This window comes from Dipodomys spectabilis, unplaced genomic scaffold (assembly GCF_019054845.1).
Source record: "Dipodomys spectabilis isolate Male_0828 unplaced genomic scaffold, ASM1905484v1 ptg000480l, whole genome shotgun sequence".
In the NCBI taxonomy this organism is placed as follows: Eukaryota; Metazoa; Chordata; class Mammalia; order Rodentia; family Heteromyidae; genus Dipodomys; species Dipodomys spectabilis.
This window is the reverse complement of record NW_024871157.1, coordinates 564,305-578,656: the sequence shown is the minus strand read 5'-3', so window position 1 is coordinate 578,656 and position 14,352 is coordinate 564,305. Positions and strand designations below refer to the sequence as shown.

The 14,352-nt window shown below is 52.7% G+C and overlaps 1 protein-coding gene across 1 annotated transcript in view; it reads left to right on the top strand.

Annotated features, from left to right (window-relative positions):
• Positions 1-14,352, top strand: part of Dnah10 (dynein axonemal heavy chain 10) — a 77,330-nt gene that overhangs the window by 29,170 nt on the left and 33,808 nt on the right. The window contains exons 27-42 of the mRNA XM_042668943.1: positions 1,285-1,518; positions 2,555-2,677; positions 3,485-3,718; positions 4,522-4,745; positions 6,223-6,492; positions 6,605-6,788; positions 7,580-7,714; positions 8,425-8,577; positions 8,736-8,924; positions 9,341-9,487; positions 10,048-10,239; positions 10,577-10,695; positions 11,130-11,288; positions 12,160-12,295; positions 13,266-13,388; positions 14,019-14,153. Coding sequence (XP_042524877.1) covers positions 1,285-1,518; positions 2,555-2,677; positions 3,485-3,718; positions 4,522-4,745; positions 6,223-6,492; positions 6,605-6,788; positions 7,580-7,714; positions 8,425-8,577; positions 8,736-8,924; positions 9,341-9,487; positions 10,048-10,239; positions 10,577-10,695; positions 11,130-11,288; positions 12,160-12,295; positions 13,266-13,388; positions 14,019-14,153 — 2,757 coding nt within the window. The remainder of the gene's footprint in view (positions 1-1,284; positions 1,519-2,554; positions 2,678-3,484; positions 3,719-4,521; positions 4,746-6,222; positions 6,493-6,604; positions 6,789-7,579; positions 7,715-8,424; positions 8,578-8,735; positions 8,925-9,340; positions 9,488-10,047; positions 10,240-10,576; positions 10,696-11,129; positions 11,289-12,159; positions 12,296-13,265; positions 13,389-14,018; positions 14,154-14,352) is intronic.

Sequence of the window (14,352 nt, the reverse complement as noted above, 5' to 3'; positions counted from 1 at the left end):
GCTGTCCCTCAGCTCTTCAGCTTCAAGGCGAGCGCTCTACCACTTGAGCCACAGCACCACTTCCATTTTTCTAGTGGTTTATTGGAGATAAGAGTCTCACGGACTTTCCTGCCCGGGCTGGCTTTGAACCGTGATCCTCAGATCTCAGCCTCCTGAGTGGCTAGGATTACTAGCTACTAGGTGTGAGCCACCGGCGCCTGGCTATGACAAACAATTTGTTTTAGAAATTGAACTTCTGTTTCAGTTAACTTTTGTATCATTCCTAGTTATAGTTTCACTTTCTGCTTGTTTATTATAGAAGTAATGGGTATTCATGGTAAAAGAAAATTAAAAAGGAAAAACCACTGATAATCTTGCCACTTAGTTGCTAACATCTTACTGAATATCTTTCCTTATTTAAAAATTCAAGGAGAGTGATCGGAGTTGCATATGTGGAAAATACAAAATGAAACTTTCTCACATTACAAACATATGCTAACTCAAAAATAAAATAAGGTGCTGGGAAGGTGGCTCAGTGGGAGAGTGCTTGCTTCACATGCATGAGGCTCGATTCCTCAGCACCACATAAGCAGAAAAAGCCGGAAGTGGTGCTGTGGCTCAAGTGGTAGAGCACTCACCTTGAGCTGAAGAGCTAAGGGACAGTGCCCAGGCCCAGAGTTCAGGCCCCATGACCGACAAAAAAATAAAATAAGTCGAGCTTTGTGGCTCATGCCTATAATCCTAGCTACTGAAGAGGTTGAGATCTGAGGATTATAGTTCAAATTCCAGGCAGGAAAGCCTGTGAGACTCTTATCTCCAATTAATCACTAAAAATGGCTAGGAGTAGAGCTGTGGCTAAAGTAGTAGAGCCCCAGCCTTGAGCACAACAGCTTAGGGACAGTGCCTAGGACCTGAGATCAAGCCCCAGGAATGGCACACACAAAAAAATTTTTTAATGCATGAATATACATGCATACATCTGTGCACACCTGCAATCATGATCTCACACATGTAATACTCTCATGAGTGCCTTATAAACACACAGGCTTACACAAAATGTGCACAGACACACGTGTGCACATACACGTATGCATATCGATGATGGTTGTTTGATAGTTGCATGAACACAGGATAGATGCCAGCACCTGGCCTGTACCCCACTTGGCCTGGCTGGCTAACATGACTTTTATCCCCTCGAAGGGCCCCTGAGCCCTTCAGAGCTGGGACTCCGGGGGGAGCTGGGTGCTGGCTTGGACTCTTTCTCCAGTGTTGGGCACAAATGCAGGTTTTCTCGTTCCCGAGCAGGCGGTGAAGGAGATCCTAGACACATGGGAGAACATGAAGTTCACCGTGGTCAAGTATTACAAGGGGGTGCAGGAGCGTGGCTACATCTTGGGTTCAGTGGATGAAATCATCCAGAGCCTTGACGACAACACTGTCAACCTGCAGAGCATCTCGGGGAGCAGATTTGTGGGGCCCTTTCTGCAGACTGTTCACAAGTGGGAGAAGACACTGTCGCTCATAGGGGAGGTCATCGAGGTGAGAGGGCGGTGCTGAGGACACGTGCTCAGAGCGGCGTCCTTCCTTTCTGCCCGTTTGGCTTGATTTCTTTTGGGGGAGTAGTGCATGGTTGAGGAGTCGATTTGAGTATTTTAGTTGCTGTGTTTTCATTTCTAAGATTCCTGGTTGTGTGTGTGTGTGTGTGTGTGTGTGTGTGTGTGTGTGTGTGTGTGACCATGTCCTGTTCTTCTCTACTGCTGTCCTGTTCTTGTGTGGGCGTGGGTTAATGTCGCTGTCTCCTGGGCAGCTGTAGACACAGTGATTTCAAAGCTCTCTTTGGGGATCTCCCTTCTCTGTCATTCCTTCTTTTCAGAGTCTGCCCGCTGGCCCTTGCAGGTGGGTTTCTCTCTGTGTAGTTGATTGTCTTCTGGTGCCTCTCACGTGGAGATGTCCCCCTCTCCTCCCGTGCATGCTTCACAGTGCCGTCCACTGCTGCCATCTCTCTGCCTGGCCTGGCCAGTGCAAGGCCGCCAGTCTCCATCAGGGGCTCTGGTGGCTCCTCCTGGGTGGCTTTGTGAGTCCTGGTCTCAAGGACAGCCCAGGCGCGTTTTGCTTAGTTTTGGGCCTGTCTCCACAGTACAGGTTTTCCAGCCATCCCCAGCTAGCAGGGAGTCAAAGTCTTCTGGGCCTGGTTGTGGATGCTGACTTGCTTCCCTGTGCTCTCTCAAGAATTCCTATAGCGCAGTCCCTGTTCTCCTGCAGGGAATATGACGTCAGACTGTCCCAACCACAGTGGGTACTGACCCGGAGCCCTGTGGCATTCTTGTAGGGTCCACTTCCCTTTACAATGTACCCTACTGAAAGTCACATGTCTGTGCTCTTCCCCCATAGTACTGGGTTTGGGGTCACAGCTAGGTGCCAGTAAAGGAGGCCGAGAGAAGCAGCCTGTCGTGGGAAGGTGGCCAGGCCTCACCCCCTTCACGGTCTACCTAAGTAGATGCCAACCTGCCGTGGGGTGGGGGTGGGGCCCATACCTGCCCCCTTCACCCCTGTGACACGACCTGGGCCATTTCAGCTCTGGATGCTGGTTCAGAGGAAGTGGATGTACCTTGAGAGCATCTTCATTGGTGGAGACATAAGATCACAACTTCCTGAAGAAGCAAAAAAGTTTGACAACATCGACAGAGTGTTTAAAAGGGCAAGTGGCCATCGTGGCGATGTGGGAGAGTGGGCAGGGGCAGAGCGTGCATGGCGGGCTGTCTGCGCTTCCAGTCATTACCTGTCACTTTAATGTGTCTTGTACAACTTTGGTCATTAGCTGCGGGCAGATGACAGGTGCTTTTTTTTTTTCCTTATAAAAGTAGTATTTGAGTTGGGAGTGGTGGCTCACGTCTGTAATCCTAGCGACTCGGGAGGCTGAGATCTGAGGATTGTGGTTTGAAGCCATCCTGGGCAGGAAAGTCTGTGAGACTCTTATCTCCAGTGAACCACCAGAAAACCAGAAGTGGTACTATAACTCAAGTGGTAGAGCACTAGCCTTAAGCCAAAAAGTTTAGGGACAGTGCCCAGTTCCTCAGTTCAAGCCTCAGGACTGGCACACACAGGAAAGAAAAGAAAAGAAAAGAGCAGCAGGACGATTCTCTGTAGATACAGGCACCCATAATGGTGCTTCTGGCTTCATTCCTTCCACAGCATTGCTGGAGTACCTACTGCATACGTCACTGTTAGAGTGTGTGTGTTGGGGGGGGGGGGGCATGTGAACAACATAGTCTGAAGTCCTCTCCTGGACAGATGGAAAACGGAATCAGAGATCAGGGACCATGCGTGGAGTCCGCATCTGAGCACACGTGGAGTAAGGACAATGGTCTGGCACATGGTGGCTCTCGGCGTTCTCCCGGGTGTGGTGCTGTGTGGCTGTTGCTCTGTTTCTCACCCTGGTCAGTGCTATCTGTCAGGATGGCGCCTCTGCCAGCCTTGGCTGACTACTCTCTCCTGCCCTGTGCAGATCATGGGCGAGACCCTGAAGGACCCCGTGATCAAGCGGTGCTGCGAGGCCCCGAACCGTCTCAGCGACCTGGAGAACATCAGTGATGGCCTGGAGAAGTGCCAGAAGAGCCTCAACGACTACCTGGACTCCAAGAGGAATGCCTTCCCCAGGTTCTTCTTCATCTCTGATGACGAGCTGCTGAGTATCCTGGGCAACAGCGACCCGCTGTGTGTGCAGGAGCACATGATCAAGGTCAGGGCGCAGGGCCAGGTCAGGGCCAGGGTTGGGCCACAGGTCATGGTCAGAGTACAATGTCAAGGGCAGGGAACAGATCACAGTTACAGTACTTGATGAAGGCCAGGGCCCAGGCCAAGGTCTGAGTACAAGGCCAAGGGCAGGGCTAAGGCTCACTCAGGGAGCTCTCTGGGTTGGCTTCCTCACTGTGATTTGCACCTAGTCTCTGCAGGGAGTTTCTATCCAGAAGTTTGTGATGGTGGATGATGGAATGGTAATCATGTTTCAATGGAACTCTAGGATCATGTGATGTCACCTCGTGTGAAATTACACCAGGACTCACCTGTTTGTGGTCCCTTTACAGAGGCCAAAAACTTGTGTTCCTTTTTTGAGAAACTAAAACCAAATACAGAAATGCACAGAGATGAATACTATAAACAAGTATGCCACTGAGAGTAAAGCCAGTTTTAGCACATGGCTTCTTGAGCCAGACTGCCTGGGTTCAAGTCCACAGACATTTGCTGTGTGATGTTGGGCAAATTACGGCACCTCTCTGAGCATCCTTCTCCACATGTGTCAGTGGACGTGACCCTGACTATTACCCACTAACTGTGAGGCGAGGCGGGGAGCACCTTGCCTGGATTGCCCGTTCACCCAGGTGTCTAGTCCTCCAGCCTGGGTGTTTAAACCTCAGTCGGCCTCCCCTGGGTTGAGCCAGCATCTGGCCCCCTGAGCGTCTGCCTTCCTGGCTCCACCGCAGCTCTGTCCAGCACAGGGCATGCGGGGGTCAGCCGCCCTCATGGCGTTGCGCTGGCTTGCAGATGTACGACAACATTGCCCTGCTGAAGTTCAACGACGGGGAGAGTGGGGAGAAGCTGGTGCTGGGCATGATCTCCGCCGAAGGGGAAGTCATGGACTTCCGGAAGATCATCCGGGCCGAGGGCCGCGTGGAGGACTGGATGACGGCTGTGCTCGTGGAGATGAGGAGGACCAACCGCCTCATCACCAAGGAGGCCATCTTCCGCTACTGTGAGGACCGCAGCCGGTGAGAGCGCCCCCCCCCCAGCCACGGGAGGTCCCCTCCCCCCCCTCCTAGCCCCCTCCCAGCCTTCCTTGCTCCCTCCCAACCTCCCTCCTCCTAGCCTTGTACGTGTTAGGAAAGTACTCTGCCATTTGAACTACACGCTCCATGCCTTGTCTGTCTGTTTGCTTCTGAGGGAGTCTTGCTAACTTTGCCAGAGCCGACCGTGAACGCACAAGCTCCTGCATAGTTGGGATCACACGCATGCTTCACCATGCCCATGCCCTCAACCCCAAATGAAGCCGTCACCTTCTTTGTCACTGTCACCTCCTCTGCCTCCTTCTCCTTGCTCTTCCTCTTCCTCCTCCTCCTCGACTTGAACTCAGGGCCTCATGCTTTTGCTCAGCTCTTTCACTTGTGGCTGGCACTCTGCTACTTGAGACACAGATGTAGTTCCAGCTTTTTTGCTGGTTCATTGGAAACAGAATCTGCAGATATCTGGTGACCTCAAGGCAGGCCTGTGAGAATGAGAAAAGCAAGGTGCAGCAACTTGAATGTCAGGACACCATTTCTGGGGAGACAGGCCCTCCCTGTACTCCCCGACTTTGGTCAATTAGGAAAGGGAAGGAGAAGGTGGCTTGGGTGTGGATGAGCCGCTTTCCTGCTGGATTCTCTCCTTCCCGCCACAAATGCAAGCAGTGCTGGGTGATCTGGAAGTGGCTGGTCGTCTTTCTGCCCCGTCAGGAACGGGAACAGCACGGGTTTTTGTTTTGTTTTTTGTATTTTGCTTTGTAGCTAGTGTCTCACTGCCATTTCTTTCTTTTTTCTTTTCTTTTTTTTTTTTGTTGGTAGTGGGGCTTGAACTCTGGGCTTAGGCGCTGTCCCTGCACTCGTCAGCTCAAGGCGAGCGCTCTACTGCTTAAGCTACAGCGCCACTTTCTAGTGGTTAATTGGAGATAAGAGTCTTATGGACTTTTCTGCCCAGGCTGGCTTTGAACCTTGATCCTCAGATGTCAGCCTACCCAATAGCTAGAATTACAGGCGTGAGCCACTGGCGCCCAGCTCACTGCCATTTCTTATGTAAAGTTGCATCTCCTATTCCAGAATGAAGAAGTATGCAAAAAAGATGGTGGTCTGGGGTTTTGAACTCAAGGCTTTGAGTCTGCTAGAGTATTCTGCCACTTGAGGCACACTCCTAGCCCTTTTGTCCTTGGGCTATTTTTCCTGATAGCATCTCTAGATGCTGCACCAGGCTAGCTTGGGCCATGAGGCTCTGTGTAGCTTGGATTCCAGGAATGTACCATCAAGCCTGGCTTCTTAGTTAAGATGGTGGGGTGGGGGGTGAGGACAGGGGTGGCAGGATGTCTTAGTAACTTTTGCCCTAGCTGGCCTCAAACCTCAACCCAGCTGGCATTTTACCTCCTTAGCTGCCGGGATTACAGGCATGAGCTCCCATTCTGTGCCTCAGAGAAGTAGATTCTGTTTTCCATCCCTGTCCCAGAGTCGACTGGATGCTGCTGTACCAGGGCATGGTGGTGCTGGCCGCCAGCCAGGTGTGGTGGACATGGGAGGTGGAGGACGTGTTCCACAAGGTGCAGAAAGGAGACAAGCAGGCCATGAAGACCTATGGCAAGAAGATGCACCAGCAGATTGACGAGCTGGTCACCAGGATCACGCTGCCCCTGAGCAGGAACGACCGGAAGAAGTACAACACTGTGCTGATCATCGATGTGCATGCCAGGGACATCGTGGACTCCTTCATAAGGGGCAGGTGAGTCCCGGTGGGGGGCGAGGGGCGGGCGAAGATGCCTCGTGGTTCCTTCACAGCTCAGCCTCACTTCCTCCTCCTCTTCTTCCCTGTCCTCCTCCCTGCATCCTCCCAGCATCCTCGAGGCGCAGGAGTTCGAGTGGGAGAGCCAGCTGCGCTTCTACTGGGACCGGGAGCCAGACGAGCTGAACATCCGCCAGTGCACCGGCACCTTCGGCTACGGCTATGAGTACATGGGCCTCAATGGACGCCTGGTCATCACGCCGCTCACTGACCGCATCTACCTGACGCTCACACAGGTGACCGGGTGGACCGTCACCATTGGGCGGCTGGGATGGGCCGCATGACTGCGGGGGGGGGGCGCGGGGAGGGGGGGGACAGGCTGGAGGCAATGACCCCCAAGGCCAGCATGCCCTGTCTGCACACTCTGTGGCTTTTACTCCAGGAGTTGTTCAGGGCTCAGCTCGAGGGTGACAGTGTCTCCTGGGATGGTGGCAGTGGTGGGGAACAGGCTGGGCGAGGCTGGCTTTGGCCTTCTGTCCCTTCAGTCCCTGGGGACTGGAGAACATCACTCTCGCTGGGAGTTCCTCCACTCTACTCAGTTTCTACTGCAAATGCCCACCTCCCACCAAACCCCCTCACAGGAGCCATGAATAATGTTTTACCATGTTACTGGGATTTGAACTCAGGGCCTCATGCTCTCAGGCAAAGGCTCTTCTACTCGAACCATGCCCCAGTCCTTTTGTTCTTAGTTTTGTTTGGTTTTTGTTTTTGTTTTCAGATAGGTTCTCACAGTTTTGCCTAGGCTGACCTCAGACCTCGATCCTCTCTCCACCTTTTGAGTAGCTGGGATTATAGGCATGTACTACCATGCCTGGCCCCCATATGTACAACTGTTAATCAGTCAAGTTGACATGTGATGCTGAGTATGAGTATGTGTGTGAGCAAGCATGTGCGTATGAACGAGTGTGAGTGTGTGCGTGTGTGTGTGTGAATTCTGCATGTGTTGTCACAGCCCAAAGGCAACATTTTGAAGGGACACTGCCTCCTCATGCGGTCAGGAGACATGTGTCTTGCCCCTGGTTCCTAGGCCCTGTCCATGTACCTGGGAGGGGCCCCTGCTGGCCCTGCAGGGACTGGAAAGACAGAGACCACCAAAGACCTGGCGAAAGCCCTGGGCTTGCTGTGTGTTGTCACCAACTGTGGTGAAGGCATGGATTACAAGGTAAGGCCACCTGGAGGGGGCAGCCTCGTCCTGCAAGATGGCAGCGGAGGTGGGCCTGGGCGTCAAAGAGCTGGGGTGTACCTGCTTTGGTGGCAGCTGAAGAGCCCTGAGCTCTCTCACCTACCTGGGGAGGGGGCCGGGCAAGACGACCGACAGCAGAAGTGTGGCAAACTGGAGATCAGGCTCTAGCCTGTAGAGGGCGTCACTGCTCAGTCGCAGTTCATGGCTTCTGAAGGCAGACCCACGTGCTAGACCTTCAGTATTTCAAGAGAAGCCAGAGGAAGTGGTGCTGTGGCTCGCCAGAAATCAGGTTTACAAGTACACTTGTGTGCATGTACGTGTGTGTGTGCATGCTAGGGCTTGTACTTGCTCTCTTTTTTTTTTGCTTATGACTGGCACTCAACCACTTGAGCCACAGCTCCACTTCTGGCTTTTTGCTAGTTAATTAGAGATTAGAGTTTCATGGACTTTCTTGCCTAGGCTGGCTTTGAACTTGGATCCTCAGATCTCAGCCTTCTGAGTAGCTGGGATTACAGGCATGAGCCACCGGTACCTGGCTTACAAATCCTGATTTGTAAGATTCAGTGTGGGTACTGCTTATGAGAGGCCTGGGAAAGCTTGCTAGAAAGGTCTGTGAGTGAGTGCCAGCCAGCTGCCAACTGCCACCTGCCAGTGGTGTTAAGTTAGAAGATGTCTTCCTGTTGCCCTAGGCGGTGGGGAAGATCTTCTCTGGCCTGGCCCAGTGTGGGGCGTGGGGCTGCTTCGACGAGTTCAACCGGATCGACGCCTCGGTGCTGTCCGTCATCTCCTCCCAGATCCAGACCATCCGGAATGCGCTCATCCACCAGCTCACCACCTTCCAGGTGATGCGGGGCGGGATGCTGGGCGGCCGGGCAGGACGTGGGGTGGGATGTGGGGTGGGACGTGGGATCCACTTCGTGCCATGTGGCCAACCCCGCCCCTCCCTGCTGTCACGTGCCGTGTGACCCCCCCTGCCCATGACCCCTTCCTGTGGCCCCAGTTTGAAGGGCAGGAGATCTCCCTGGACTCGCGCATGGGCATCTTCATCACCATGAACCCCGGCTACGCGGGCCGCACAGAGCTGCCCGAGTCGGTGAAGGCGCTCTTCCGGCCTGTGGTGGTCATCGTGCCCGACCTGCAGCAGATCTGCGAGATCATGCTCTTCTCCGAGGGCTTCCTGTGGGCCAAGGTGGGGCCCGGCCCAGGGTCACGGGTGGGGGTAGGGTCCCAGGAGGGGTCTCAGGCCTTGTGTGCCTAGGCCCATGTGTGGGCGCCGTGTCAACCCTGCCTCCCATCTGCCCTCTCCTCCTTACTGTCTAGAAGGACAGCATTTGCTCTGAATCCCTTGATCCCCTGGGGTGGGAGCTGGGTGGCCGCGAGGCAGCACGCAGACCAGGCGTGGCGTGGTGTGGTGTGGCCAACTCCGGGCTGCTCTACAGGTGTTACTACGGTAACGCCTCTGTTCCACACGTGGATGGCGCTGCAGTCAGGACATAGCCCGTCCCCTCATTCACGCTGTCCCAGCCCTAGCACTTGGGCCTTAGAGCCAGAATTTGTGAATTTTCCCCCTCCCCTCAACACGTGGCTCTTCTGCGCTGTGTGAAGACGCTGGCCAAGAAGATGACGGTGCTGTACAAGCTGGCCCGGGAGCAGCTGTCCAAACAGCACCATTACGACTTCGGGCTCCGTGCCCTCAAGTCCGTGCTGGTGATGGCCGGCGAACTGAAGAGGGGCTCCGCCGACCTGCAAGAGGTAGGGCTGCCCAGCACACCAGGGCCGGCAGGGGGCGAGGGTTGGCAGTGCTCGGCGCTTAGTACACAGTGCCAGTGCTTAGCGACGCTCATCCTGGAACTTGAAGTCCAGGCTGTTCTCACTTGCTGGGCCTTGCCCTCCCTCCCTCTTAACCCCCCTCCTGCCCATTCATGGTTGCTAGGGAGATGCACAACCTCTGGTCCTCACCCTTGTGTCCTATACAGATGTAGCAAGCTGGGTGCTGGTGGCTCACGCTAATAATCCTAGCTACTCAGGAGGCTAAGATCTGAGGATCAAGGTTCAAAGCCAGCCCAGGCAGGAAAATCCATAAGACACTTATCTCTAACTAACCACCAGAAAACTAGAAATGGCACTGTGGCTCAAGTGGAAGAACGCTCGCCTTGAGCTGAAGAGCTGAGGGACAGCGCCCAGGCCCAGAGTTCAGGCCCCATGACCAAAAAAAAAAGACGTAGCCATATGTAAAGTTCTTGGTGCTGTGCTCCGGAGGCTCCAGGTGAGCCCTGGGCTCCATGAAACCCTCCTGGCCTCTGCTCCTCCAGGATGTGGTTCTCATGCGAGCCCTGCGGGACATGAACCTGCCCAAGTTTGTATTTGAGGACGTGCCTCTGTTCCTCGGCTTGATCTCCGACCTGTTTCCGGGCCTGGACTGTCCTCGCGTACGCTACCCTGATTTCAACGACGCTGTGGAGCAGGTGCTGGAGGACAGCGGCTACATACTCCTGCCAGTCCAGGTCGTGTGTGGAGTGACGCCGGGCTTCCTGCGGCTTCCAGCTGCTCGCTCATAGTTGTTGTAGCTTGGAATATAACTTGTAGCACCATAGTCATCTGCTCTCATTTAAAATTGTGCTAAGATACACATAATACAAAAGTTTAGTCAGGTATGGTAATAGGTATGCCTGTAATCCCCGCACTCGGGAGGCAGAGGGAGGAAGATCTAGAGTCCTTGAAAAACAATTTTACTACCTTAACCATTAAAAAAAAAAAATGAGATAGTCTTGGTATTCTGTAAGATTGGAACTAAATGTGTGCTGAAAGGTGAGTTGAAGGCAGCTGGTTTCTGTCCCACAGGTGGATAAAGTGGTCCAGATGTTCGAGACCATGCTTACCCGCCACACTACGATGGTGGTGGGGCCCACGGGAGGTGGCAAGTCCGTGGTCATTAACGCCCTGTGTCAGGCCCAGACTAAGTGAGTGTGTGATGAGGCACTGCCGTGGGGGGCGAGGGGCATACAGTCTTCTTGTTCATTTGTTAACATGAGCCCTGAGTTTAGTTTCCTTGGATGAATCACAGTCTTTAGGAAGGAAATACCTAAACCAGATATCTGCACCCAGAGCAGATGCCCGTGTAAGCGCTCTTCCACCGGCAGGCAGCGTTACATACGCGCAGACCTACTGTGCATGGAAGTCAGCCTCCTGACACTGCGAGGCAAAGCTGTGCTTCCACTGTGTCCTGGCTCCCTGGCTCCTTTACCCTAATGAAAACCCCCAGCAACGCGTGGGAGCCTGCGGAGCATGGGTCATGTCGTGAGCTGCGGACTGGACTCTGGCTCCAGCTCCTCACTGGGAGCAGCTGCCCCAGTGTGTTTCCCAAGCCTCGGCTGACAGCGCCCTTGTGGTTTAGGCTTGGGCTGATGACGAAGCTGTACATCCTGAACCCCAAGGCTGTAAGTGTCATCGAGCTCTATGGCATCCTGGACCCCACCACCCGAGACTGGACAGATGGGGTGTTGTCAAACATCTTCCGAGAGATCAACAAGCCGACAGATAAGAAGGAGAGGAAGTGAGCACCTTTGTCAATGGCTGAGGGGGTGGGGTGGGGTGGGGTGGGAGGGGGAGGGGAAGGGCACAGGTGTCGGTGGTGGTGAACCTGGGGACCTGTGTAATGTGGGCTGGACCCGGGCACCCCCTTGTACAAAGCAAGGGACCATCTTGGAGCTTTTGCCCTGTGATCCTGATGGGCCTCACACCATGTGGTAGGTGTTGGGGCTCACCTGGCTTACCCAGCCAAGAGAAGGTAAGAAGGCTGTGCCAACCCTGGGGACTCAGACCTGGGATGCATGAGCCCTTGAGTCAGCCACTGTGCCAGGCTGCCAGATCCCCACGGTGAGGCAAAGCATCATGGGAGAATGCCAGAGGCCCCAAGCCCCAGCCTCTGCTCGGCTCTTTGACAGAAGTTGAGCTTTGTCAGGAGTGATTTCATGATTAATCAGGAGTGCAGCTGATAAGCGCCACAGGGAGGTGCCATTAGCACTCACAGAGACGCTTTTGCCTTTTTTTTTTTTTGGTGGTTCATTGGAGATAAGAGTCTCATGGGCTTTTCCACCTGGGCTGGCTTTGAACTTTCTGAATAGCTAAGATTACAGGTGTGAATGACCAGCACTGGGCTCAGCCTCTGCTTTAAGAATGGAGTGTGGGGAGGTGGGTCTCAGCAGATGGTCGGACCTGTCACTTTGAAGTTCCCTGACTCCTTAGCATTGTTAATGAACTCGGATGGTTTTTAGTGCGTTGTGGCTTCACCAGATGCAGGACAGTATTCTGTCCGATCCTGGCTAGAAACTCGGGGATGGTATTGGACAGGGATGGGCAGGCTCCGGTATGTTCCGTAACTGGAAGCGCCCCAGCATCAGTGGTCCCCGGCCTGGTGTCTGCAGGTACATCTTGTTTGATGGGGACGTGGACGCTCTGTGGGTGGAGAACATGAACTCTGTGATGGACGACAACAAGCTGCTGACCCTGGCCAACGGGGAGCGCATCCGGCTCCAGGCACACTGCGCGCTGCTCTTTGAGGCGAGTGACACAAGTCACTTCCCATCAGTTCTTTAACTTAAAAATGAAACTATCAGTGTCATAGGAAAGAGTAGCTCAGTAAACTAGTAAAGATGTTGATTAAAACAGCATCAGGAACAGGTGGTTATGAAGATGCAGAAGGTTTGATCACAGGTACAACGCTGTTGCTTTGTATCCCCTTCTTATCCTCCTTCGACTTTTTTAAAACTGGAGTTGTTCCTGCTGCTAATTATTTTAACACGTAACATGCTTAGTAAACTATTTCTTTCTAATGTAGGCTATATATTATATATAATACATATATAATATCTAATATATATTATATTTATTAGGCTTATATATTCTTTATTGGCTGAGTACTATGAAAGTGAGGATTTATTAATTAGCCATTAGCCATTGATTATTGATAAATATGTACTCAGATCCTATATTGCTAAGCTGATTAAGAGTGGACTGTATTTACATTTTGTGAATATGGAGCCACAGCACCACTTCTGGCTTTTTTTTTTTTTCTTGGCTTATGGGTGCTGAGGAATCGAACCCAGGGCCTCAAGTATGCAAGGCAAGCGCTCTACCACTGAGCCACCTTCCCAGCCCTCTGCACTTAAGTTTTATGCTACCTCATCTCAACTAGGTTAACAATAATAACAAAAATTATGTAAAGGAAAGCACACAAATGCATTGTTTCTAAGTGGGATAATTTGGATAATGTATTTTTTCTTTATACTTCCCTTTTGTCAGATATACTACAATATAGTTATGTTCATATTGATTATATAACAGTGGAAAAGTGGAAGATGTGACTGTATCAGAGATGCATAATCTCATTATAAAGGTATTTAGTTAAAAGACTCATGAAAGCGGAATTTGTGCAGCAGTGAAAATCTCACGTGAGACACAGCCTTGAGCCGTGGCCCCATGGTTGACAGCTGAATGGTTGACATGAATGGCTTTCAATGTCTTTCTGCAGGTTGGAGACCTGCAGTATGCCTCCCCAGCAACCGTGTCTCGGTGTGGAATGGTTTATGTGGATCCTAAAAACTTGAAATATCAACCTTACTGGCAGAAATGGATCCAACAAATACAAAACAAGGTACAACTTATTCATCAGCTAAATGGAAATGTTATTAGTAGCATTGGCGGCTAGACCAGAGGGATGTTTGTAGTAGAAGGCCGTGACCCTGACCTTGCTAATATCCTTGAGCCTGGATCAGAGGATAATATGGCAGCTGCACTTATTGGATATCAGATAGTTCCTACTGGTGGTTAGAGAATGGCTCTGATGGCTTTACCATGGCCAGTGGCAGTGCTGTGCAGGAGAGGATCTGTCTGTGGATGAGGGCCGGGGAGGCGAGGCTGAGGTGGCCGAGGTGGCCATGGTGGTGCTCCACAGCTCCTAGCCCAGACAGACTCTGTTACTGCCAGGAGCCGCCTGGTTCTGGTGCTTGGACTCAGTTGTGTGCATAATCCTATGGCTTCAGCTGAGTACTGGACCATTCAGAATGTATCAAAAGCCAGAAGTGGAGCTGTGGCTCATGTGGTAGAGCACCAGCCTTGAGTGAAAGCTAAGCCAGAGTGTGAGGCCCCAAGGTCAAGCCCTACTCTCTCCCCGCCCCCCATCCCCACGTCATCTAAGCACTCTATAAATGGGAACCCAAGAAGCTAAACTAATAATGAAGAGTCAACAACCCCTGGAAAATGTCTGGGGTTCTCTGTCCCCTAGGCAGAGCAAAGAGATTTGAACAACCTGTTTGAGAAGTATGTGCCCTACCTCATGGACGCCATCCTGGAGGGCTTCATGGATGGGAGGCAGGGCGAGAAGCTAAAGACCATTGTCCCACAGACGGACTTGAACATGGTAGGACGCCAGAGCTGCCAAAGACGGCCCCACGGCTCCTCAGACATGCCACTGGTGCCAACCGCCACTTGGCAGAGGGCGGCAAAGGGGGGAGCCTTGCCTGGGGGACCCTTGGAAGTCAGGGTGCTGGGCTCTGTCTGCTTAGACGAATATGGCAGACCCCATGTGCTGGGCATCCAGGGCTGGGTCAGAGCTGACC